This window comes from Anoplopoma fimbria, chromosome 11 (genome assembly GCF_027596085.1).
Source record: "Anoplopoma fimbria isolate UVic2021 breed Golden Eagle Sablefish chromosome 11, Afim_UVic_2022, whole genome shotgun sequence".
NCBI lineage: Eukaryota > Metazoa > Chordata > Actinopteri > Perciformes > Anoplopomatidae > Anoplopoma > Anoplopoma fimbria.
This window is the reverse complement of record NC_072459.1, coordinates 16,659,905-16,685,539: the sequence shown is the minus strand read 5'-3', so window position 1 is coordinate 16,685,539 and position 25,635 is coordinate 16,659,905. Positions and strand designations below refer to the sequence as shown.

Below are 25,635 nucleotides of genomic sequence, written 5' to 3'. Positions count from 1 at the left end.
AGCTTGAAGAGAAAAGGTTAACTTTTTTTGGATGATAATAATACGACGCTATGATGGTTACACACAGAAAATATACATTGGGTATATACACTTATATACTATAAGTCCCAGCAGGAATATATATATTTTATGTATGGTTTATGGCTTCAATATGAAGTCAGTCTACCTGCTGTAATTTTTTTAACGTTTATTACTCTGATCTACATATTTACATGCACAGTGTTAGTTGTACCCACAGTGTTGTAGGAATAGCCCATGCGCTGTACAAATATGCTTGTCTGGCCACTGTCATTGATGTTTTGAATCTTATCTCTAAACAGTACTCGTAACACGTTTCTGTTGGAAACTTGTTTGGATGCCTGTGCGTGTGTGTGTGTTTGCATAATGTATCTGTTCTGTGTCACACAGCTGCTGCACAGTGCCACAAAGGGCCTTTGCTGGCCACAGTTATTGTTGGGTAATATTTAATTTTCCATTCAGTTGGAGCGCGTGTGTTATGTGAAAGGGAAGCATGAGTGGATCTGCAAAATTTAATTTAGCGCGAGGGAACAAAACACTGCTACAAAGATTAACCATATCTGTTGGAATACCAATATACTGCTACAGCCGTGTTTGAGACTGAACCCTATGACATGTTAAATCATTTACTTTTTAGGTTTAGGATTGCATTTTTTGACGCATTGGTGAGAGAATGTGTTGGAATGCAAGACCATACATCTTTATTTTTGGGGAAATACTGGGCTGTTAGGAACCTGGAATGGGAGCTTCCATTCTATAAAAAAAAAACTAACACTTTGAGGGGATTTTACAGGCTGAATCATAAATGTTTTGTGCAAATAATATTTACATTTCACCACTTGTAGGCTAATAAATAAATACAGGACTCCACCTGTTTATTTCTGACAGGTTGGAGTAGGCAGGGAATTTAGGAAATAAAAAGAAAACACCTCATTGCTGGTAGTCCTTCATTAAAAGTTCCTCTGAAGTAAAAGTACATTATCAACAACATATACCAAAGTAAAAAAAATGACTTTTTCTGCAGAAACATGCCCCCTATGACTGATATATTATAGATTACAATAACGATTGTTACGCATTATTGTAAAAGCAGCGTTTTAAAGTTGTAGCAAAGTCACAATATAAATCAGAGGGGTTGTGAGATGACCGGTGTGAGAGGAAACAAGGCAAAGTTACACCAAATTATGTTTTTTAATTTTCTACCTTTCAGCAATCTTTGTTTTTCCTGTTAAGTATTCTGTTAAAAAAACAACACTTTTTGACCATGAACAGTTATTTAAATGAAACCATATGAGAAGTTTAAAAGTGGAATCACTCTAACAACTCATCAACAATAATGTTGAGAACCACTGGTTTAATCTTAAACAATGTGTTGTATTTCATAAATGTATCATTACTTATGACATATTGTTAAGTCTTAATCTGAAAAGTAACTATTATATATTAACTAAACTGTCAGATGAATAGCAGAGTAAAAAGCACAATACTAACTTACAACATAAAAATTGTACTTCTACTGAAGTATTTAAATACATGTAAAAATCACTTTCCAGCAGAAAACATCATTAAACAGTTGACAGCAAAATTAAAAATTAAGAATCCAAATAATGAGAAACATATTTTTTTGTGTTCTCCAAGGGGGTCAGAGGTGCGTTTCAGAAACCTTGGACTTCTGAAATCCTGCTGAAAACAGCTGACAAAATGTGTTTGCATTATTTTCTCACCCACGACAATATTTTATAATAAATTGGTCAAGTTGTACACCTGTGTTGCATTCTCTGTATTTTCTTTTAGATTATGATCCAAAAACATTCAAATCAGAGGCAGGGGAGTGAGTTGTTGTGGTGCGGGGAGCTGTTGCTGTTTGCTGGCGTGTTATCATCGGCCTGGATAGGGGAAAGGGGAGGGGAGGAGGGGGGAGGAGGGGTTACAAACCCAGTCCCGCGGAACATCCTGCAAACACATCTGAGACTCGGAACAAAACTCTGCACAGTTTCCCCTCACACGTCGCCTCCTCTGTTCCCAGCGGGATGGCTCGCTGTTTTCCCCCATCGGAGATGTCCCGACACTTGAGATAAAGTCGTGTAGTTGTTGTTGACTCTGCAGGTCGATGTTCCTGTTGGACTTTTTTGTGTTTATGTTTGGACGTGCGGCTGTGGGACATCCGGAATGGGGGATCCGTAGGAGGAGAGACGACGCTCGCTGGTGTGCTGTTGGTAAATAGAGCGCACCAACGCGCGCGCGTGCACAGAGCCACAACGCACGAGATGGACTTTAAGAGGACAAAATTTGGAAGGTATTTTTTTATTTATTTATATAAATTCACAGGAAAGTTTGACTGCTAAAATCTTGCAGCATGTTTTTCATGTGTGACACATCCTGTGCATCCATGCGAACTGACGCGCTGGCACAGGGACAAGGGATGTTATAGATTATAGATTAGTGTGTGTGTGTGTGTGTGTGTGTGTGTGTGTGTGTGTGTGTGTGTGTGTGTGTGTGTGTGTGTGTGTGTGTGTGTGTGTTTGTCAGAGAGAGATGAAGAGAGAAGCAACAAGCTTGGTCACCATTACTTTCATGAAGTACCAAAACGGCCTGAAATATGCATGATTTCATTTTCAGTTTCACCATCGAATCACTTTATTTCTCACTCCACAGTTCTTCTACATCTATGTTCCCAACCATCTCTCTGCTGTTCAGGTTCCTTTAATGGCTCTAGCTCAGCAGTAGTGAGCTTTTTGTATCATTTGCTCCTGCGTTTCACGGGACATGGCATCGCATACACAGCAGTTTACAGTATATCACATTGAATTCAGCTTGAGTGCATTCATCTGGCAGTTAGTCTCCATGTCTGTGTATTTCTTCCTGTGTGTGTCTGTGTGTTTGTGCGTGTGTGTATGTGTGTGTGTGGGAGAGGACGATCATCGTGAGAACCAGAGTTTGAGTCCCAGAGGAGGTGAAATTAATCTTAGTTGTAAAAGGAATAGCCCTGGAGTTACAGAGAGTGTGTACACAAACAATCACAAACACACACACACACACACACATTCCTTTAGTGTACATTATCCCACCATGATCCAAAAGTTCTGATCCTCTTAGATGCAACCGATCCTATTAATGTATGGAATGTGCTGTAATGGGCTTTTGTAACATGGAAAACCCTCGCTTTGTGAGGTTAAAATCACGCCACACACATGACGAACATATATATCCAAACCATATGACACACACGTGAGCACAAGAACAACAAAAAAAACAAAGTCATAATCTCAGTACATGAAAGAGAGAAAAGAGAAAGAATAGTGTGCTGATGAGGACAACAATGCTCTCTCTGATCAGAGCCTGTGAATCTCTATCCCGTCATTTCAGTTCACTACACACACAGACACACACACACACACACACACACACACACACACACACACACACACACACACACACACACACACAGAGCTCTGTCATAACCGATTAGAGGACATCAGAGTGCTACATTCAGGTCCATTGATATCCCTACAATACCGCAACAGTGCTCGGAAAAAAAACCTGCTCTCTTGTTATGCACTTGGCACGGCCTGTGGAACTGCAGGGGAAAACTAAAGGAATGGCAGACATGCAATAGTCTAATGTTACTAAATGTTTATTTAATGTTGATTACATGTTGAGAGTGATAGAGCATGTGACACAAGTTTATTTACTGATATTTGCAGAAGGAAACATACAGACATTCCTACATGAGCAGAACTTTTAAAGCTGCTAAATTTAAAATTCAGAGCATTAATATAGTAGCAAACAACTAATTACTATGTACAGATATAGTGGAGTTATTTCCACCTGAGCAGAGAAATATCACCCTCCCTCTGTGTGTGTTATAATCTTATTTTCTGTGCTTTGTTTTCAATGATGGGCCGGCTAGTGTGTGTTCCCCACTAGCTATTTTAACAGCACCACTCTGACCTGTGCTCGTACGGCGGATGTTTGTTAGCGCTGTTTGCGAACCGCGGGCCTAGCTGTTGCCTTGTTGAGAGCCATGTGGAGACAACAGATATGCTCTGAATTTGGAACTCAGCACTTTTTAAAAAAGGTGAAAAAAGTCTGTAATATAATACTAAACTGATAGGAAGCCTTGAAAAGTATTTTCAAAGCAGTAAAGTGAGTCAGACTGATGTAATGACTCTGTAATGAGCAAAAAACCTAACAGACGAGATATATGGAAAAGAGTGTGCGTGTTTGTGGAGGTTGTGTGTGAAAGACAGATGTTGTTTGAGCATTAGAGAGCCCTGATGCCTTTTTACCAGCAGCCTGACCCACAACAGGAAAACATACCACATTCTTGTTATGAGGGTTCTGGTGGTGAGAGCACAAACACACGCACCCTCAAGCTCTAACATAAAGAAGGTTGACCAATAGATTTTATTTTCTAGTTATTTTCCTGTCCACCAAACCGCAGGCACACATAACATTTTTTAAAGTTGAAATTTGTTATCAAAATATCCCATGTGCAGAACCATGAAATAAAATGTATCCATTATAAAGTCAGATATGTAGCGTGTACTCTAAATGTAGATATGATGCCTTTTATCACATAATGACGTCTTAACTAGGTTTCTTTTTACTGCAGAAAAAAATGATCTTGTGATCTCAGAGACTATTCTAACTTGTTTCTAGTCAATGTCCATCCTGGGAGAAGGATCCCTCCTCTGTCGTTCTCCCATAGGTTTCTTCCTTTTTTCTCCCTGTTAAAGGGGTTTTTTAGGGGAGTTTTTCCTGTGCCGATGTGAGGGAAGGACAGAGGATGTCGCATGTGCACAGATTGTAAAGCCCTCTGAGGCAAATTTGTAATTTGTGATTCTGGGCTATACAAAATAAACTGAATTTAATTGAATTGAATAATATAGAAGTCACTCTTTCACAAAAATGGTTGCAGCTTGAAAGGTTGGGACTTTTTTTCCAGATGTCAGCTTCATTACCAGGAGTGTTTTGGTAATCAGGTGTTTTATAGACTTTAATTGGAGGGTTCTGGAAAGTGATGGCGTCGGTTTGTCTGGTTCTTCTTCTCCTGATTCACTTCCTCCTCCCCTGTGTAGAATTAACAGTTAACAGACTCTTACAACAACAAACAGCTATGGAAGGTGTGTGTGTGTGTGTGTGTGTGTGTGTGTGTGTGTGTGTGTGTGTGTGTGTGTGTGTGTGTGTGTGTGTGTGTGTGTGTGTGTGTGTGTGTGTGTGTGTGTGTGTGTGTGTGTGTTGGATGAGGCGTGATATCTGTGTGTGCATGTGATGAGGCGGCGTCGGCCTAAATGTGTAATCACATAACACAGCTGACCGACGCAAACACACCTGTGGCCCTGCACGAGAGGCTGCGTTCAAATTATTCTGCGTGTGTGCCGTTAGTATGTGTGTGTGCTTGTTTGTGTGTGTGTGTTGTGTGTGTGCATCTAGTCGTATAAAATGTGGTTTCGTAACATCTCCAGATGTGTTTTTTCCTGTAAACTGGGATTGAGAGATTTGCTACTGATTAAATAGCCTACACAGCACGCACACACACGCACACGCACACACACGCACACACACACACACACACACACACACACACACACACACACACACACACACACACACACACACACACACACACACACACACACACACACACACACACACACAGTATATTTCTCAGTAGTATATGGCAACATAACAAAAAATGCAAATGCAAATATAGTTAATGGTTAGTGGTTAGTGGTATCCTGTTGTTGGAGTACAGCCACTGACATCACTGGTGACCATAGCGACGTGTACGGTTGCCCCAGCAACGATGAGGCACACTAAAATTCAGACAACGTGATGTGGATTAGAGACCTGTAAATCCTCCAAGAATGACCATCACACACACACACACACACACACACACACACACACACACACACACACACACACACACACACACACACACACACACACACACACACACACACACACACACACACACACACACACACACACACACACATTGGCCTTCGTGGGTTTAGCACACAGTAACTTATTAACTAATAAAGCAGTACCTTGTTTTGCCTCTAGATCTGCATTCATTGCCTGAACACTCCCCCCCATCTCTCCCCTCTTTTTGTCTCTCTCACTCCGCCTCCCCCACCTCCCTCACCTCCCTCAGGTTCATGAACTGCAGGGTCCCAGCCAGTAAGAGATACCAGCCCACTGAATATGAACATGCTGCAAACTGTGCCACACATGGGGTGAGCCAAACAGACATACAGAAATACACTTTCAGAGTAAAAGTGAGCTTCTCTAAGTTTTTTCTAGTTCACTCTCTCTTTGGTGAGTCTGTCAGTTCCGAGAAGCCTCTGAAAAGATGGAGAGAATTGCGAAGAATGAGGTGGAATACGGATGATTTTTTGGCCGTGCAATAGAGGCTTTAATCTGTGATTCAGCCTGTAGCTTTCTCTAATCTGCTGTAATCCCTGTGCGCTTCCGCCTCGAACAGAAAGTGAATGAAACAGACGGACGGACATGAAGGAAACAGAGAGAAAACATGTCCGTAATGACTGTAAAGCCTCAAATGGGCTTGGGATTTTATCATTCCATTCTTTCATTCATTTATTCATTCATCCATTCATTCACTTAAACAGTGCAGTGTATCCCACAAACATCAAGTAACATATTCACCCATACTAGATACAGAATGGATTAAAGGAGTAATAATAATAATAATAATTATTATTAGTTTGATGTTTTGGGAAATAAACTTTTGCCGAGAGTTGGATGAGGACACTGATACCAATCTCAGTCTCAATGTGAAGCTACAGCCAGCGGACGGATAGCTTAGCTTAGTTTAGCATCAAGACTGGAAACAGCATTCATGAATTAGCATGCATACATGAGAGTGGTATCAAACTCAAACTCGCAAATAAGCAAATTTCTTTCTTATCTTTTCTAGTTGTGGATTCTTCCCAGCCTGGTGGGCGGGTCTGTGCTCTTGTTCCTGTCTGTGGACCAATGGCATCGCGTGGCTGCCTGGCTCTACGGGAGCGGTCTCACCGGCCTGTTTGTCACCTCAACACTCTTCCACACTGCTGCTTGGAAAATCAGCCATCTCCGGTGTGTGTCCGTGCGTGTGTGCGTGTGTGCGTGTGTGTGTGTGTGTGTGTGTGTGTGTGTGTGTGTGTGTGTGTGTGTGTGTGTGTGTGTGTGTGTGTGTAGCAGAAAAAAACTCTGGTAGGGATTTGGCAGATGTGCATATTTGTGTGTTTATGTGCTGCTCCAGTAGACATTTACATCACACTCAGACGTACAGTTTGTTAATTATGACAGAGCCAGAAGGGCCAGGGAGCACACGACAGATGTGGCCTGCTAATGAAAATACTTCACATGAACTTCAGCTCACACCCTCTAAAAAAAGCCTTCACTCACATGTTAACAGTCAAACACACACTCACACTGCATAACTAAGAATGTTACTCTTAAACAACTCCTCTGGGGCATATCACACATAGTAGTCCAAAAAGACAGAACAAGCCCTGTTTTATGTGTTGAAGGACAGGGTCACGGGACGTTTGCATCTGAGAATGTGTGTGTGTTTGCACAACAACCAAATTTGTCTTCTAAAATGGGAAACCTGCCATGTAGTGAAACAAACTTCAGTTCCTAGGTAACTCAATCCCTTTCCTTATGAATGGGTTTTCTGCAGACCTGAATAGTTAGAGATTATGGATTAAACTACATTGTCATGAATCGGAAAATGAGCTCCCTCTCTCTTTGTCTGTGTGCAGGAAGGTGGAGCAGCGTTTCCACATGTGTGACAGAATGGCCATCTACTTCTTCATAGCTGCCTCCTACTCTCCATGGTGGGTCAAGAAGTCAAATACAGTCTGTGTGGATAATTTAACCAGTTCAGAGAGTGAATGTCCTGCTGCGTCTCCTCAGGTTGATGCTGAGGGAGCTGGGGCCCTGGACGTGCCACATGCGCTGGCTGATATGGGTCATGGCTACCGTAGGATCCATGTACGTCTTCTTCTTCCACGAGAGGTAACACAGCCGGTCTTTGTGTCCTTTTTGTGTCCCCGGTTTAACACAATTAACTTGAAACCAAACTCTCGTCCTCAAGTGTTTACAGCAAACACTGGGCTGCTGTTTGAAGCAGAAACAATTACACAGAGGATTGTGTGTTGTGTTTTTACATCGTCTGTTTTCTACCTGCAGGTACAAGCTGGTGGAGTTGTTTGGATATGTGGCCATGGGGTTAGTTCCTGCTTTGGTCATCCTGTCTATGGTAAGTTTCAAAAGGCTGCTTCTGAGAAAAAAATGTGCTTTCTTTCGTGAGGCGTCTTCCGCTGCAGCAGGCTTCCTGCTATTGTGTGGAAATCAAACAGGTGGTTTGTTTTAGCCCATTACCTTCAAACCACATTTAGTTACTGTAACATCACTGCAGACTCAAGTGTATGATTTAGATTTGACTGTTCTCAGGTATAAGATTTTATTATATTGTAATATATTCTTTATATTTTTATTATCTTCAAACCTTATGGATTAAAAGACCAAAACCAATTAATCTTTTATCTGTCTGTCAATAATTTTCTACCTCATCTGTGGTTCTCATCCTCAAGCCCCTTCATTCCTGCTAAAATGTAAATATTTTTAAATGGATCAGAAACATATAATTGTAAGCATTTTTTTGTAAAAAGATAATTTACTAAAGCTGATTGGTTCTGAAGTTATTGTTTCTTTTGAAAAAAATATTGAAAAAGGTGTGAATAGAGTAAATAATTTGTTAGGGACAATTTCTATTGCAGATTAATTCACATTTTGACCAAAAACAGTGTTCTTTGGAAAACAGTTGGCAAAAAAATTCAAAACACACAGAATTAACAATGTGAAATTCTTTGGTTTTTCCAGATACTAACTTCCACCACACCAAAACTATTTTTCTTTTGTATTTATTAAGTTTTTAAACATTAACAGTGTTGGAACACTATTGTTGTTTTTTTTGTTGAATGTGCTCTTTAAAAATAGACATGGTTTGATTTACCTTTATATTCTTTACCCCACCAACTCTTCACTTATGAGACTGCTTGAACTGTTGCAGGTGGAGCGTGCAGGTGTGTGTGAACTGGCAGTGGGAGGGGTCTTGTATGTGGTGGGCGTGGTCTTCTTTAAGAGCGACGGCCTTGTCCCTTTCGCCCACGCCATCTGGCATCTCTTCGTTGCAGCGGGAGCATGCGTTCATTATTACGCCATCTGGAGGTACCTGTACTTACCTGGGCCGCTGCTGCAGACATCGAGGTGACTAACCGCTCTCACCTGAGATCGCCACATGGTTCCACACCACGCGGACTGACTGTGAAAAAGTACATTTTAAGTCATGAGACCACTGTGTTTGGACTACAGCTTACCTGAATCATGAGGCTACACCTGGAGGGATTGCGATAGTCAGCAATGACTGCCGCAGATCAGATGAAATGTTCCACTGTTGGGGCCAGAACCCTGGGACCAAACACTAAACTATCAAAGAGGAGACTGATGCGTGAACATTCAGCCTGACGGGACCAAACATACACATGTTCAGTTAAAAGATTAGTTTTACAATTTGCTAATGTGCTTCTTCAGCAAAAAAGCCTATTAAAATGTCAAACTATTTCCTTAATTAAACATCTCAGAAACAGAACTCACAAAATGCAGTATCTGTGACTACACTTGCTAAACTAGCCTATGCTAGTTAACTCCACCCTTTCCATATTCTAACCATAAGTGAAGTGCCAAAATTACCACAGAGGCATTGCTTTAAATTGGTGCTAACCCCGACTATATGTTAGTTTTGTCCATTTTACACATTGGCAAGGTATGAAAATATAGAGCTGGTACTCTAGCACCCTTGCTTCCACTGGTTTCATAAACAAACATACTGTTTAGGTTGACTGAGGCTGTGTTCGAAATAGCATACAAACATACTTCATACTTAGTCGTTACGTACTGCACACTGCACTACTAATTGGTTTATGCCATTACCAGTAGACTGTTCAAACTAATGTAAACTCAAACAACACGTGAATGGGAACTTCTCCTTTGAGCAAAGCGTGTAGGAAATCCATGGTGGCGGATGGCCCTCTCTAGAGCCAGTGTTTGGTTTGTCCATTCTGGGCTACTGTAGCAATACGGCAGTGCAACAAAGCGGACGCTGTGAAGAGGATCCACTCCCCATATAGATTTAAACATCTCATTCTAAGCTAACAAAAACTTGACTCTTATTTTCAGGTAATTTTAAACAAACGAAAAGGTACTTACTAATATTATATTCCACTTCTGCCAATAAATCCCCCTAAATGCTTATACTGGCCCTTTAACGCAAATTTAAATTATTAAATATTTGAGAGTTAAATATGTTTTCTACAGTACATCATTTCAACTGTAACTTCGTGTAATTTGCCTCCTTTGGTAATTATTTTATCCAACGGTTAATTATCTGTTTTCCTCCCAATCTGCAATTGAACCGTCATACTCAGAACTTTCTGCTCATGTATACATGCTACATTCACATACTATGCAGTTGAACCACACTACATACATCAAATTAAGTCGTCAAATTTGGTATTAATTCTAGGTTAGTATGATATCTCGAACACAGCCTTTGACTGCATTAAGCAGCCTGCAGACAGAAGGTCACTGTATATCCGCTGAGTGACGCACTGATGTGAATTAACAGTTGAGCTGCTTTTCTTGCAGATAAAGGTCGACGGTTGATGATAACTGGCCTAAGTAGAAGTGGTCCATTTGTGATTCTACTGTGATTTACATTTGTCTTGAATTTGCCAAATAATCAAGTCTTATAATTTACTGTGATGTTATTTGAAAGATGAAAAAAGTCTGATCTAGAGCTAGTGTAACACTGTTTTCTGGGTCACATGTTAAATTGTCAAGGCTGTATGCGTTGGTAATCTTGTTTGGAAGTCGATGATTGCGAGTTGTTTTGTTTAAGTGATTCACTCTCACACACTTGAGCACTTTTTCTATCAGCAACAGAAGAATTTCCTAAAATCCTCAGAATATAACTGATTTAACAGATGGGCATGTTATACACCACTTTTACAGTCTTACTTTTTATACTTCTGCATCCACTGTATAGATCACATTGCAGGTTCTCCCTTACCCTCTTGTAGTTAAACTGTTTCTGTTTTTACAGAAAAATGGAGCACTTACTCAGGAAGTGAGCTTTTGTCTTTATTTTTATTTTTTTTAAATCAGATGATCTATTTTGTTAAATTGTATTTTCACTGAATTAAAGAAAAGACACTATATTACACTGGGAGGGGTCTGTGTATTTTGTGGTTGCCAAAAATGTTTCATCACATCAAGTGCCAATCAAATAATGTCATTTATTAACAAAAATAATGTGCAAGTATCATAAAAGATTCATTTCATGAGGGAATCTCTAAGTGCGAATTCAAAACAACGATGTGTTGTGTGCAGGTCAGTGTGCATGTATGTGTGTGTGTGTGTATGTGTGTGTGGTATCACTGTGAGTGTGTGAGGTTGGTGAGGGCCCTCAGTCGCAGGGGCATGGCCATGTTGGTGTCTCTGTGCCACTGGGGCGTGGTGACAGGAGGGGGTGGGGTCAGGACGCTCTGAGCCACACCGGGAGCCTTCAGCAGCGACCACAACTCCTCACCTCTGGTTACTATGGCAACAAGGTCCTCTTCATCTGAGCACCAGGCTACTGTCCCACCTCTGGTTACTGTTCTTAGCTTGGAGAGGAACAGAGACACCCTGAAATAGAAATCAACACACAATTACATGACATTACATTTGCCTGTATGAGTGAGAAAAAAAAAATCTATTAAAATATATGTGTATGGCTGTTACCTGGGTATGAGGTCATGTGATCGTGACGCCAGCTTAGCCAGCGCGCTCATTAGAGAGGTGACGACTCTCGGGACGGGGCAATCTGCCCCAGGGGGCGGGGCAGATGAAGTGATCTCAAACAGCACGGCCTCCAACGTCTCAAAACAGGAAGTGATGAGCCTCACGGAGCAGCGAGAGTCACACGACACGGAGAGGTATTCTCCCAGCACCCACACCTAAAAAACAAAATAATTAAATATTATCCCAGTGTCAGGTTTCTTTTGCACATTTTATTTGTTGTGATATTTGACCATAGTCCAATACACTTGAAAGGATGATGCGATTTGACTAAAGCCTGAGATTTGAACAGGATCCAAAACATACGCAAAGGAAAGAGAATCATCCTTAAGCCAGCATGATCCTCCTCTCTGCCACCCTCCGTCTTATGCAGACACACATACAGCTTCATTACCACGTGTGTGTAGATTTCTTCTTTGCTGTAGACCTTGGCTGTGGCTCCAGCGAACTCCAGCAGCTCGTGAGACTGGTCCACCACCAGAGACGGGTGGAGCTTACACAACCTCAGCAGGTGGCTGCTGAACACCCTGCAGAAAGAGAGTAAGAGAGAGAGAGAGAGAGAGAGAGAGAGAGAGAGAGAGGGAGGGAGGAAACAAGTGAGGAGATGAAGACATTCAGCAGAGTAACACTTTAGCTCTACTGCGTTTATTTTAGTTTACCTGTGTATCTCTTTATTGTATTTTGGGATGTTGAGGAGGAGGCTGCTTCTCTCCAGCATCACTTGAACCAAATGTGCTAAAAGCTTCTCATCAGCTACCTACACATACAGAAGAGGTTTTTTATAAGCTGAATTTAAACATCCAGCATTCTAATGTACAGTTCTTGCACTTTGAATTGAATTAAACGTTTAATCTCTTTACCTCAATGACTTTGTTGAAAAAAATATGCAACAGCACGGGCACAGTCTGGGCACACTGAACAACTCTCGGCCAATCAGCAGTCTCGGCTAGCAGCTCATGGAGCGTGCCAAGTCGGTCAATTGTGTCACCTGTGGTGCGAGAAAGAAAAGTGATTCAATTCGTTATTTTTCCAGACCAAAATTTACCAGCAGCTTTCCCGAGCTACTGTTACGATAGATAGTCTTAAAGACAGTCAATATTTCTTGAGAATTAAAATACACTATCTAATGTCATAGATATCTAGATCAGATTTATGAAAACTATTGTAAATATTCACTTCATTCATTCATTCATTTTCCGTAACCTGCTTATCCAGTTAAGGGTCACAGGGTTGCTGGAGCCGATCTCAGCTGTCAATATTCACTTATATACAAATATTACAACAACATATTCTTCATAAACCACTGTCTTTTAAAGGAATAGTTCAGAATTTTAGGAAATATACTTATTTGCGTGTACAGTAAATATGAAGCAACAACCGGCAGCCAGTTAGCCTTGCTTAGCATAAAGATGAAGAAACAACTGTCCTGGCTCTGTCCAAAGGTTACAACATCTGCCTACCAGCACCTCAAAAGAAAAAAATGAAAAATCCCCAAAATGTCAAACTATTCCATTATTATTAATTGTGTGACTGTGATTACCTGAGCCTGCTTCCCCTCGAAGCAAGAAGAGGAAAAGCCCTCGATAAGATTGGCTTCGAAATGCATCAAGTGACAGGAGGCCACGCCCTCCTGGCTCAGAGATGGGCAAACAAGTTGACCTGCAACACACACACACACACACACACACACACACACACACACACACACACACACACACACACACACACACACACACACACACACACACACACACACACACACACCCAGTAAAGATGGTGGTCAATTCAGTCTGTTCGGTAGTTTGGACTTTCTTTTAAAAAGAGTTTTTGCTCTGAAGTCTAGTGCACCTGACTTGCAAGACCAGCGTGGCAGAGAGACAGGGCAGGTCCAGCAGAGTGTGGAGAAGCTCCACTGCAGTTCCAGCTGTCACCAGAGAAGGCAGCAGATCCACAAAGTCATCCACCACTGCTGGGCTGTCCCATGCTAAGAACTACAGAAACAGACAGATAAAGAGCAGAAAGCTTGCGTATCGCTCATGTGGTATAACATGTTCTCCTCACTAGCCTACAGGAGGTATGTGTAGAGTATACAACAGTCAAAAAGATCTCTACAGCTCTGTATGGATGGGTTATCTCAGGTTTTTACCTTCAGCAGGTTTGGGAAGGAGTGGGTGTACTGTGGGACTCGGAGCTGTAGGCTTTTGAGGTTCAGTCGAAGGAAGCGTAGAAACTCGTGTGCCAGGAGTTGGTTGTTGAACAGCTCAGCAGGGAATCGGCCAAACACCAGCTTCCACACACTCTCACAATCCACTGCAGCCATCTCCCCTGGGTAGGTTCAAGTACACCGTTTAAAAATGTGAATGCTTTTGTTGTTATTGAATAAAGCTACCGAACTGTCAATGTGAAAGAACTTATATGCTAAAATCCATATTCGTGTTTATGTACATATGTGATCTGATGTGAATACACACCATGGTTGAGGTAGAACTGAGCTATGGGCAGCAGCACTCTGGCAAACGACAGGTCTGAGCTGAGCCGCCCGAAGAGCGCCTTAATGCACGGGAACGTTCGGAAGACCAGCGAGGCGTCCTCCCCACACACACAGTCGAGGATACACACCGCCTCCACCAGACACTAAGAGAGGAAACAGGACAGATGCAATAATAAATAATAATCTGGTTTCCAATGTTGATGGATTACGAGATTAATACAGCATTATTTCCCACAAGGGCTTTCTGCTCGCCGATATATTGGATTAGATTGTATTCAGCCCTTACAATGTAGTTGTGCAGGGACTTGGTAAAAGCATAGGAACAGAAGAGACTGCAATATTGAGACACTACACTATTTCACACTACCGACGGTTATTATTGATAATGTATCAGAAGTGAGAAAAATACACCAAACAGAAAACTATTTAAGGTGTTTTCTTCCCTTAATGTAAGTTAAGTTCAGCTTGTCTCTGCACAAGGTGTTTGAAATGGATTAGTGCCCATACACAGGACACTAAGGACATGTCGGATGTTGAGGGGGATGCTTGTTTATACCAGAACCTAACCAGTATGAGTGTATGAATGTTCTATCTATTCCAATAGTCCTAATGATAAATACACACTCACCGCTTTCTGCAGATCTGTATCTGTCCTTTTGTGTGCCTCTGAGACAAAAAGAAGAACACACATTACAACTGTAATACCTTTACACTGAGGAAATATAATGTACTGATACAAGAGAATACAAGTCAACCTTATCTGTAAGCTTTTAATTCAAAATCTGGATTTAGAACTACGCGACCAACTTTTCTCTCCCACAAACATCACAGTTTGACGCCCACACACTCACTGCGATCGCTCTGTTCGATGAGGCGTTGACAGTACTGGAAAGCCTTCTCTCTCAGACGCTCCTTTGGAGGCAGCAATCGGCTGGAGGAGGAGGTCGCTGAAACCATGGAAACCACTGATCCGTCCACCTCCGACCGGTCATCTGTAACGCGGGAGATCAGGAGTGAGAGGTCACGACTCATAACCTTCTGAGAGAAATCATCACATTCCGCATGATGTATTCTCAAACTTATGTTGCCGAATGTGAACAGAGAACAGGAGTTATAATTATTTGAAATGTTTTCTTTATAAATCACAACCAATGCGTTGAATAAAAGAAAGAAAAAACTTAAATCAAGAGGGATTTCTCATTTTAGCCTCCAGAACTACATGATTTAGTGACAATTTTTGATTTATAACCAGAAACCTTTGTTAGTTGTACAAAAAAAACTCCACCAGGCAGTTAAACTTAAACCTTTAAGATTAAACTTGCTGTTGATCAGAGATAATCAGAAAGGTTTAAAAACAGTTAGGTTAATCATTGACGCATACCTTTAGAAAGAAGAGAAAGTAACAGTTGGAAATATAACACAGCATTTAAAAAGCCCCAAATCAACCAGAATTAATATAAATTATATATCTATATGGATACACTGTACTTTGATTGAATTAAATGAAGATTGAAGACCTGGAACATCCACTCACAGAAGTGTCGAGAGTAAACAATCAAACTTTTAAAAAGGCAGCATCTGACTTATTCCTCATAATAAACACTTTACAACAAGCAACATGTACTGTAGCTCTACAGCAGATGTATGTTAAGTATAGTAACATGAATGAGAATCTGAATGTGGCCACTGTCAGAGCAGTTTATTAGTCATTCATCACCGTGATTCATCCACGATAACAAACTCACCAGGAGGTTAAAGGAAGAGTAAAAGGTGCACCCACCGGTGAAAGAGTAGTAAAGAAGTCACAGATCAGGACGGTTAGTTAGATCAAGTGTGAGTCATGATCATGTCAACTGTTGTGAGTTGACCTGTGCCGCCCCGAGGTTAAAAGAGTTTAGTTTATGTGCAGCTTCTTAGAAGCACGCGCATGCAGGGAACGTCCATGAAACTCGCTGGTCTTACCATTAGAAAAGGAGTGGGAGTGGGAGAGCGAGAGGCTGAGCTGCAGCCTGTTTGCTGGAGATGATGAAAACACAGAGCAGGTCATCTGAGACGAATGATATGAATGACTGATGTTCCTTGTATGTTCTCTGTGGCTATGACATGAGGCAGTGAGCCTTTCTAACATGGGGAGGCAAATGGTTGTGGTTTTTATTCGTTGGGAAGGTCATACCAGTGTCAGATGTGTTGTTGCTGTTGGAAACAGAGTGGTAGGTGAGGAGCCAATGGCGAAGCATGGAAAAGGAGTAGACGTTCATCCACTGGTCCTCAGTGAAGCCCTGGCCCACACACAGCACAGTGAAGAAATCCCCCGACACCGTCCCATCCAGCTCTGCTGTAGGTACCGGCTGATAGACAACACAGATACAAATATAAACAACAAAGAAGTGAAGCTTGACAAAAAAAAGCAGAAGGTAATGTCTATATATTCTCCACTTTTTACATGAGTGAAAGAGTTGAAAGCATAGACCGAATGTGAAAGTGGATTGCTTACCTGACGTGACCTGGGCCCTGTGAAGAACCCTCCTGAGGAAGCATTGCCTCCCTGAGTGATGCTAGCATAACGCAACCAATCGACAAGCTTTTTACTCAGGAGGGTCACGTGATCTGTAAGTCGGGTGGAGGAAAGGACAAAGGATGCTGATTTACGTGCACTGATAGGATGTCTTTTAACTTTCAATTTCAACTTTGCTTAATTTTGCTGTAAACTTTGCCCTACTCTCTGTCTGTTACCTTCAGTGAGGCACTCTGGGCTGTGTGTGAGAATGGTGTTGAGGATCGGCAGGGTGTGTGTGAGCGAGTTGGCCGACCCCTCTGATTGTCGGCTTTCCAGACTGCGGAGCAGCTGAGCGCAGAGTGATGACAGATCAGCCATGGATCCAACCTGTTGGGGTTTAAGTTTGCAGGACAGTGTTTAGGTCATCAGAAAACTAAACAAACTCCTTTATATATTGATGTGTCACTGTGTCCTGAATCCATGAATTGTGTTTGTGTCTTTATGTATTGTCACTGTCTTCAAACAATCTCATTCTAAAATGATTTACCTAAATACACACCAAAACAACCTATGGTAAGTTTTACTCTTGTTACTCAAAGAAATATTTTGTTGCAAAAGGATTTTGACAAAATCAACACCATATTGTCTGATTAGACAACAAACAGCCTCTTATAATCTCATATATTTCTAAAAATAAATATGGATGGAAAAACACCAGCATTACTTCACACCTGTGAGAGCAGCAGGGCAGCAGCATGACTGTTGAGTTGACTGAAGTTCTCCTGGTTGTAGTTCACTTCCTGACCAGAGAGGGGCAGCGTCTCTCTGAGCACAACTGAGCTCAGCACCTGAAACTGCTCCGCAGGTGAGGAGAGGAGGGATTGAAGTCTCCTCTGAAGCTCTGGGGGCAACCTTTGACCGATGACAACAGAGGAGAAATGTAGCAGATGTGTGACTCAAAGCGCCAAAACAGAAGAAGAAGAAGAAGAAGAAGAAGAAGAAGAAGAAGAAGAAGATTGATGACTTGGGAGGTTGAAGCTCAACATTGTGGTAATTTGTGTTTGAGCTAGCTGACTGAGAGGGCAGGTGAGATCACCACTGACAGTAATGGGTGTTCAGAGAGGGAGGATGAGAGAGAGATGGGAGAAGGAAGGAGCTGGAGTATGATGGAGCAGATTGAAAAGGAATGAGGACAGGAAGGGGACTGGACAGAGGGCTCGTGCATGGTGTCTGGTGGGTTTCAGTGGGTGCTCTTACGTCCTGGTGTACTTGGTAGCAGAGAGAATGAGGTGCAGCCTCTGCAGGGAGTCGACAGCCTCATGACCGAGCTCCTTCCCCTGGAGCAGCTTGACTAATCTGCTGTGAAACTTCTGCAGCTCAGGCTCCTGAATCGCTCTAGAAATGAGACACACAGAGCACCTGGTTTTGTCTCTGTAAAAGTCCTTCGAGACATATCGCTTAAATATGTTACAACCCAATTATTGACACAATATTAATTGACTCCATATTTGACTATTAATCAACCCTTTACTGTTAGTTCGTTTAGTTGTAGAAAGTTACATAAATACACAATATTGCAGCCTTTTACAGTGACACGAAAGCAACAGTTTTAAAACAACAAACACATTTATTTGACAATTTACAGAAAATTACGTTAAATTACTAAGAAAAACATCAGGTAAATAATTAAGCCGCCCTACTGGTGATAAACAGCTATTAAAGTCACGCTAAATGACACATGACAATTGTAAGTAATATGACAAAGCGTAGTGGGGTTTTGACAGGCTACCTAGCTTTAGCATCGTTAGCTTATTAGAGGAAATGCTGACACGACCAGTTGAAGAGAGAAACTGAAGGTGGCGAAACAAGTTTTTTTTAATTTATTTTGTTCCTACCTTGCCTGTTTAATTAAACTCTCCGAGCCGTGAGAGTACATTATGGGTGAAACTCGGGCATTCCTCTGCTATTTCTGTGTGCAGCGAAAGGTAAACAGTGCGGTCGCTAATCATGTCCTGACTGGAATCACATGACCGTCACTTTAGTTCCGCCTTCACTTTAGGGAAGCTCCGTCCTACTGCTAACTCACTCATGCTTAATATAATACACCATAAACAATGATGCATGTAAAACCATAATCTCCAGTCAATGATGTTTTTTGGCTAACAGCCTGTTTTTTTTCACTTAAATTAAGTATTAGTTGGTTACTTTAAATTTCTGTTTCACATTCTTACTTTTTCTTCAACTGTTTAATTGTCTAAAAATGATATCACGTGCATTTTACTTTTATACAAATGATCCCATAAGAACCATTTTTTCATCTTATGAGGACCAAACAGAAACAAAAAGCTGTATTATTCAGCAGGTGTCATTAATATGTCTACCCTCACGGATACCGGAGGAATAACACCTGTACTGTACTGGTGTTCTGCACTCGATTTTCCAAAGGTCATCAAAACGCTACAGAAATTATGCAAATTATACCTACATGCATTTTTTGAGGTAGTTGCACTTTACAATTTCCCTTTGCCATATAATCCTAAATTTCAAATAGAATATGGTACAAATTACCCACTATTTTCCAATTGTCTAATCACAGTACTTTGTAAGTAAAACAATTAAAGGATTTCTATCCACCACTTAAAATAATCAGATATTTACTTAGACTTTTTAATTACTGAATAGCAATGTCATTTTCCTACTAAGTAATATTAAAATATTAAATAACCCATTAATAAATGTACTAGATGAAATCAAAAGTACTCATTCTTCAGAAAAATGGCCCCTGTGATTTTCATAGCCTACTATTATAGGTTATATACAATTATTGGATTATTATCATCACATATGCATTAACGTAAGCAGCATCTTACTGTTCTTCTATAATTATCTCTAAGTGCAACATATTTTATAAGATCATCATGTTTTGTAGGCTGTGTGAAACTGTAAAGTCACTACAGATGTCCGATGGAGTAAAAATCTGCATATATAACTTCATAGACTGGAAATACTGAAGAGAAGTATAAATGCAGGTAACTTTAGTATTAATAGTACTATTTCCACGTTGCAAGAAGCTGACGTTGATTTCATGCAGCTGAAGGAGTAAACAATGATGTTAGATGAAACTGATTTCTGAACAATTATACACTTGACACTTAAAAATGAATATACGTCCATACGGCCACCGTACCTGATGACGGACGCAGAGCACAAAGTGAGACAGGTCACAAAAGCTGCGGGTGCGCTCTTCCTCACCTCTCTGCAGTAAACTTGTTATTTCCATCCGAGCTCACACCACCCGCCTCCGCTCTCTCTCTCTCTCTCTCTCTCTCTCTCTCTCTCTCTCTCTCTCTCTCTCTCTCTCTGTCTATCTCTCTCTCTCTGTCTCAGTTTCTCTGTGTCTATCTTTATGCCACTCAGTGCGTCGGTGCCACAGTTCCCATGCGCTCCTCACTTACTTTAAAAGTCACCTTTCTTGTGAATAAATGGAGACAACCTGAGCAGCTGGGATTCATGGTTAACCAACCGCTTTAAAACAAACAAATAAACAAACAAACAAACAAACAGGCTACCACACCTCGGGCCAAGTTTGACTACACTTCAGCTCTTTTTGGACAACTCTCCGCCGCATCTCAGGTAGGCAAAATACCTCTAATATAAATAATATAACTCTTTGTGACACATGTAAGTGACGTGTTGATCAGTTCAGAAATAAGGAAATATATTAGAAAAGTGTCCGAACAGGTGTGTAAACGTGCGCTGGTATGAATGGAAAGAAAACCGAGAAGCTGAGAAGTGATATTAGTTACATCCCGTATCACCGCAGCGGTGACAGCTTGTCACAGTATGTGTCATCCACAGGCAAACACACATCTGTCCAAACACAAGTCACTTTGACTTTCAGGAGAACTTTAATAACTCCAAGTTTGTCCCTTAACAGATGCCCAAATAACTTAATTATACTCAGATGCAAACTGTGACACCCATTCTGAAATCCAGTTTTGCACCTCTGTTTATCTTTATTGGCCCATAGTTAATTAAAGCTTTCACTGGCATCTTCTTGGCTTGTAAATTAAGGCATTTATTATTTTAGTAACACAATAGCTTCAGTTCTGTCATCATCGGGCCCTTGTCTTCCATCATCAAAATATTTGGGATTCCAATGGCAGGGAGAATGAGGGAGATGCAGAGGGACACGAAGGTTATGTGCAGTGCATTCACACTGACGTGACTGCGTTCTGCTTATTCATAAGTTTGCATTGATCTCAACTTTTTGCTGCAATATGTTTTATTATGAATGTTTCAGAATACGTTTTACGCAATAGAAAGATCTCCTCCCTTTTCGAATAATGCACAAAAAACCCCAATTATTTCCATTCCACCTTGTAACCAATGTGTATTAACCTGTCAAACGTAATATTATTAAGCAGAAAACTCTCCATAGGAAGATAGAATTCAGTTACTCTTGGATATCAATGCAACTTCTAAATATCTATATTAAAGTAAGCTGACTGTCCGTTTTCAAAAGAATAAATACCACTGCATATGTGTGCCTTTAGAAGAGCTGGATCTCTATCTCTCTTCCTCTCCGCATGGACCGAGCTCACATATCAAATTCTAATAAGTGCCAGCTATTTTGCCAAACAATGGAGCCTTTATTATGGTGTGTACACCTGAACCAATCATATCTGCCTATCAGCTAGCTGGCCAGCCAATCCCCGTCTAGTGCACCAACAGTAAACCATGCAACACAGCCTCTATAGGATCACTGAACCATGTTTCACTCACATGGACTTAAGAGAGCTCAAACCACCAGTTTCCACCCTGAAGAACATGGTCATGTATGTGCTGCAGATATTAGAAACATTATCAACAGGGGAAAGAAAAACATTCTCCATTTTCAGTGAATTTGGTACACATTATATGTTGTTGGATTGATTTGCACTATAATCTTATAACTTACCTATGGGTCAGTGGGACATTTACTTCCCTCTGTGTGTGTGTGTGTGTGTGTGTGTGTGTGTGTGTGTGTGTGTGTGTGTGTGTGTGTGTGTGTGTGTGTGTGTGTGTGTGTGTGTGTGTGTGTGTGTGTGTGTGTGTGTGTGTTGGTGCAGAAAATACCTGTGGTTGGCAGAGAGTGTACTCAAGTCCATGCAGGTTTGGCACTTTGATGAAAACAAAGTGGAAATGAATGATTTATGTGTCATAGTGACTCCTCAGAAATCATTTGGACTTCTCAATCTTAGTTAAAGTGAAAATGTGTCCACAGGTGTAATAAGACATTTAGATTATCTACAGAAAATGAAATCAGCATAACAGAAAATTGTTTTGCATTTCCACTAAACCATTAGCAAAATCGCTGCTGCTCCATCAATAACAGAAAGTAGCAAACCTTTAAACCTACTTTAACGCCTCTTCTAAAAACACTGAACCAACAATACAAAATGATTTACTTGTTTTAAGGATGCTTAGTTATTTTAGCAGCAAAAGCATGACAGACAATTATAATATATCATAAGAAATTAAAAGCAATTAAATAATCAAATATGAATATAAATAATCACATGCAGTGACTGTGGTGCATGATAATGATACATTGTAGAAGAGAATTGATTATACAAACACTTTGATGTTAGTTATTGGATGCAGATGCTGTTAGGATCCAAGAAACCTGCATGATGTCTTTTTAGAAATAAATGTAGGTATTAACGTAAATAAGTTATGCTTCTCAATCGTGAAAACGTCCGGAAAGAAGATATAAAAACAACAGGCATTAAAAAAAACATTTTATTTGTACCCTTTATAATAAACACTTTTAATAGAGTTAGCTAGGACCTGCATCCACACATGTCATAATCTCTAGAGCTCTAAAAAAACAGTGGCCCTATTTTTGGCTTGTTTGTGCATCTTTCTTCTTCTTTTTGGCTCCATCTTTAAAGGGGAAATCTCAGCCATCATTGATTCTCATTTCTTTAATGTTAAAATGCACAGATTGGATTTGGATTTTTGTAAATGCACAGATTAAAACCTTTTTTCAATAGTGTGGTGCCAACAAACTGATTTGCACTAAAAGGAGCACTTCTATGTGTTTCATTATATTTTCAAAACTGTTTGCTACAAGTTAGTTAGTCTCTATTTTCAGCTTACTTCACTGCTTTCCAGAGCAGATTTTGTCAATCATTTTATAGAAGATTGGTGACAATCTGGAGTTAGATATATTCAGATTACATGAAAGAACATTGAATTGACCGTAAAAATATATACATTTAGACATTGTGCTGCAAAAATCAAGAAATTACTAGATCGTTGGATCAAATTTACTTTCCAGTTTTTTATATATCTGCTTACTGTATGATGAAGGCAAAAATATTTGACCTTCAGTTTCATCTTAAATGGCCCTGATAGAGTACAAACTGTCTCAGTTTCATTTTAGCAATAATGATTCATTTTCAAACACCAGATCAGTCTAACTTAAATGTCATCATACTGTGCATTATGTGCTCACATGATATATGAAATTAAAGTTTAGTTTGTTTGAATAATCTTGGTAGGCTATCTGTACGTCCTTTATTGACAAAATGGTGGTCTACAACAAAGAGTATTTTACATTGAGTATGATTTCCCATTTTCCTAGCAGGGTAGCTGATATTCAGAGTGCTAATGTTATTAGTCGTATCCTGGTTTATTGTGATGTATAAGAGACATAAATGCAGAGCAAGGCGAGGTGGTAAACAGTTCAAATACTTAGCAGAGTGTTAGGAAAGTATGGAAACAACCACGCTGCTCTCTGATGCATGACAGTTATGTTTGTGTGTCTGCCTCTTTTAAGTCTGCAGTTGCTGAAAAAAAAAGGGAAAATGCAAGGTTTAGCGCAAGGACACAGACACACACACACACACATACACACGCACTGTGCACATACACTGCTCTAAAAAGCCATTCAACTCCTCTGACCACAATACTATGAAGAAAAGTGTTGGACTGAGAGGACTAAAACAGCATAGAGCAAGAGAGCTACTACCCACATCTGGTCTGAAAAGGAGGAAGCAAGGATGAGCTTTCTCGGTAATGATCTCCAAAATAAGAGAAGAGAGAAGAGGAAACATGTATGTGGTTACTGAGCGAGTCAGTGTGTGTGTGTGTGTGTTCAACGTGTGTCTGCACATGCACTGCGTACTTCTGCATGAGTGCATGGGTGTGTGTTGGTGTGAGCGCTTGTGGTTTCACCGTATACCGTGACTGTGGCAGTATACACACTGTAGAGAGAAATAATAGCTTCAAGTGTTGAGAGGGTGAGATATTTCTGTCTGCCTCAGACTGCATTTAAAAAGCAGCTTATCATTAATGTTGTTCATTGACAATCTGAGGGTCTAAATATTTGAAAATTTGTAAGAACAATATAGAGAAAGTCCCTGAAATGAGCTGCATCTGACTGAAAATCAGTTATGTTGAAACTTGTGAAGCTGACGTTGCTGATTCATTATTTCCATGCTATATAACCAGCATGTGTCTGCATGTGTATTGGTCTGCAGCATGAAGGCACAAGCACTCACTTTCACATGCAGGGTTCAGATGACAGCTGTATGCAAACGTATGTGTGAGTATGTGTGTTTATATGAGTAATGGCATCAGATAGCATTGATTTTGCCTAACTGTCACGCAAGTCACAAAGCAGGATTGTTGGGTAACACCCACGAGGTCAAACAGCATGCAAATCCCAGAGATGCATGGACAGGGTTTGTGTGTTTGTTTGTGAAATGATAAGAGAGAGGAAGTAAAGTGGGAGTGAGAGGAAGGTAAAAAGATTCAAAATGCGTCTCTGGAAAAAAAAAAAGGAGAGATAAATGGAAAGACGTCGGTTGATTAAAGTTGATGTTGTTTACAGAGGAAACGGATGAAGTGGAGGATGTGTGGGCTTGAATAAGCAAAGCCTCTTACATGCTTCTTTTGCAGATAATTATCAGTGATCATATTACAAGGAGCATGTCACTTATAAATAATGCTAATGCTTGTCGATGTTAGCTTGTTGCAGATATATCCTTACCTGTGTCTATGACCGATATTATAGTACAGAAATGCAACACAATTTTTTTTAAAGGCATTTTTTTTGTCTTTTATTGGACAGATGAAAGTGTGGAGGCAGCCATGAACGCCATGTGCCAATGCATAAGTGCCTTAAACTTGCATTCTTTATAAAAAGCATCAGGGGGCGACTCCTCTGGTTGCAAAGGGAAGTTTGATTGTATAGAAGTCTTTTTGAAAATGACTCTACTCCAGTGGTTCTCAAATGGGGGTACGTGTACCCTTGGGGGTACGTGAAGGCACTCCAGGGGGTACGTGAGATTTTTAAAAAATATATTTAAAATTAGCATCCTTTCAAAAATCCTTTAGAAATAGTTATTTAATAAATATTCAATAAAATATAAGTGTAAGTTTATCAACTGAATTCAATGCAACAATGCAATCTTCAGTGTTTAATAAGTCAGACACTGATGGCAGAGCGCTGTGTATTACATCTTTTTTTCAACCTAAAATGCTTTGCGCTGGTTAGGGGGTACTTGGCTGAAAAAATATTTCACAGGGGGTACATCACTGAAAAAAGGTTGAGAACCACTGGTCTACTCTAGTTTATGGTCTCAATCGCTAGTTTCAAGTCTTCTTCAATTAAGCATGATCTTCTTTTAGTAAATTATGTTCCTATTTAGATTAGAAT

General features: G+C 40.4%; 3 protein-coding genes across 6 annotated transcripts in view; 2 read left to right on the top strand and 1 right to left on the bottom strand.

Annotated features, from left to right (window-relative positions):
• Positions 1 to 1,995: 1,995 nt before the first annotated feature.
• On the top strand, positions 1,996 to 11,317 carry LOC129098706 (monocyte to macrophage differentiation factor 2-like). The gene is made up of 7 exons (XM_054607792.1): positions 1,996 to 2,314; positions 6,182 to 6,263; positions 6,965 to 7,125; positions 7,797 to 7,871; positions 7,951 to 8,052; positions 8,227 to 8,296; positions 9,110 to 11,317. The coding sequence occupies exons 1-7, from the start codon at positions 2,286 to 2,288 to the stop codon at positions 9,308 to 9,310; spliced, it is 720 nt and encodes a 239-aa protein (XP_054463767.1). The 5' UTR covers positions 1,996 to 2,285; the 3' UTR covers positions 9,311 to 11,317.
• A 59-nt stretch (positions 11,318 to 11,376) lies between these two features.
• Positions 11,377 to 18,930, bottom strand: ap5z1 (adaptor related protein complex 5 subunit zeta 1). 2 transcript variants are annotated; one of them, XM_054607789.1, is made up of 18 exons: positions 18,821 to 18,930; positions 18,183 to 18,320; positions 17,657 to 17,837; positions 17,162 to 17,312; positions 16,923 to 17,035; positions 16,602 to 16,776; positions 16,391 to 16,444; positions 15,280 to 15,420; positions 15,057 to 15,094; positions 14,409 to 14,571; positions 14,084 to 14,262; positions 13,786 to 13,928; positions 13,478 to 13,596; positions 12,798 to 12,925; positions 12,597 to 12,694; positions 12,332 to 12,464; positions 11,881 to 12,095; positions 11,377 to 11,784 (listed from the first exon to the last, which is right to left on the bottom strand). In XM_054607789.1, the coding sequence occupies exons 1-18, from the start codon at positions 18,859 to 18,861 to the stop codon at positions 11,532 to 11,534; spliced, it is 2,463 nt and encodes an 820-aa protein (XP_054463764.1). In that variant the 5' UTR covers positions 18,862 to 18,930; the 3' UTR covers positions 11,377 to 11,531. The 2 variants fall into 2 exon arrangements, with proteins under 2 accessions (XP_054463764.1, XP_054463765.1); XM_054607790.1 differs by lacking the exon at positions 16,391 to 16,444.
• Positions 17,882 to 25,635, top strand: part of card11 (caspase recruitment domain family, member 11) — a 23,897-nt gene continuing 16,143 nt past the window's right edge. The window contains exon 1 of one of the 3 annotated variants that reach the window (XM_054607787.1): positions 17,882 to 17,975. The gene's annotated coding sequence lies outside the window, so the exon portion shown is untranslated. The other 2 variants (XM_054607788.1, XM_054607786.1) reach the window with 2 other exon arrangements.

Bases quoted from the DNA above. Each gene is read 5' to 3' on its own strand.
- ap5z1 (XM_054607789.1), bottom strand. From the start codon at position 18,861: ATGTACTCTCACGGCTCGGAGAGTTTAATTAAACAGGCAAG. The intron at 15,095-15,279 runs GTGAGTGTGTGG...TTTTTGTCTCAG, and splicing joins CATCGAACAGAGCGATCGCA to AGGCACACAAAAGGACAGAT. The intron at 12,695-12,797 runs GTAAAGAGATTA...CTGTATGTGTAG, and splicing joins TTTTCAACAAAGTCATTGAG to GTAGCTGATGAGAAGCTTTT.
- LOC129098706 (XM_054607792.1), top strand. From the start codon at position 2,286: ATGGACTTTAAGAGGACAAAATTTGGAAG. The intron at 6,264-6,964 runs GTGAGCCAAACA...TATCTTTTCTAG, and splicing joins CAAACTGTGCCACACATGGG to TTGTGGATTCTTCCCAGCCT. The intron at 7,872-7,950 runs GTGGGTCAAGAA...GCGTCTCCTCAG, and splicing joins GCTGCCTCCTACTCTCCATG to GTTGATGCTGAGGGAGCTGG.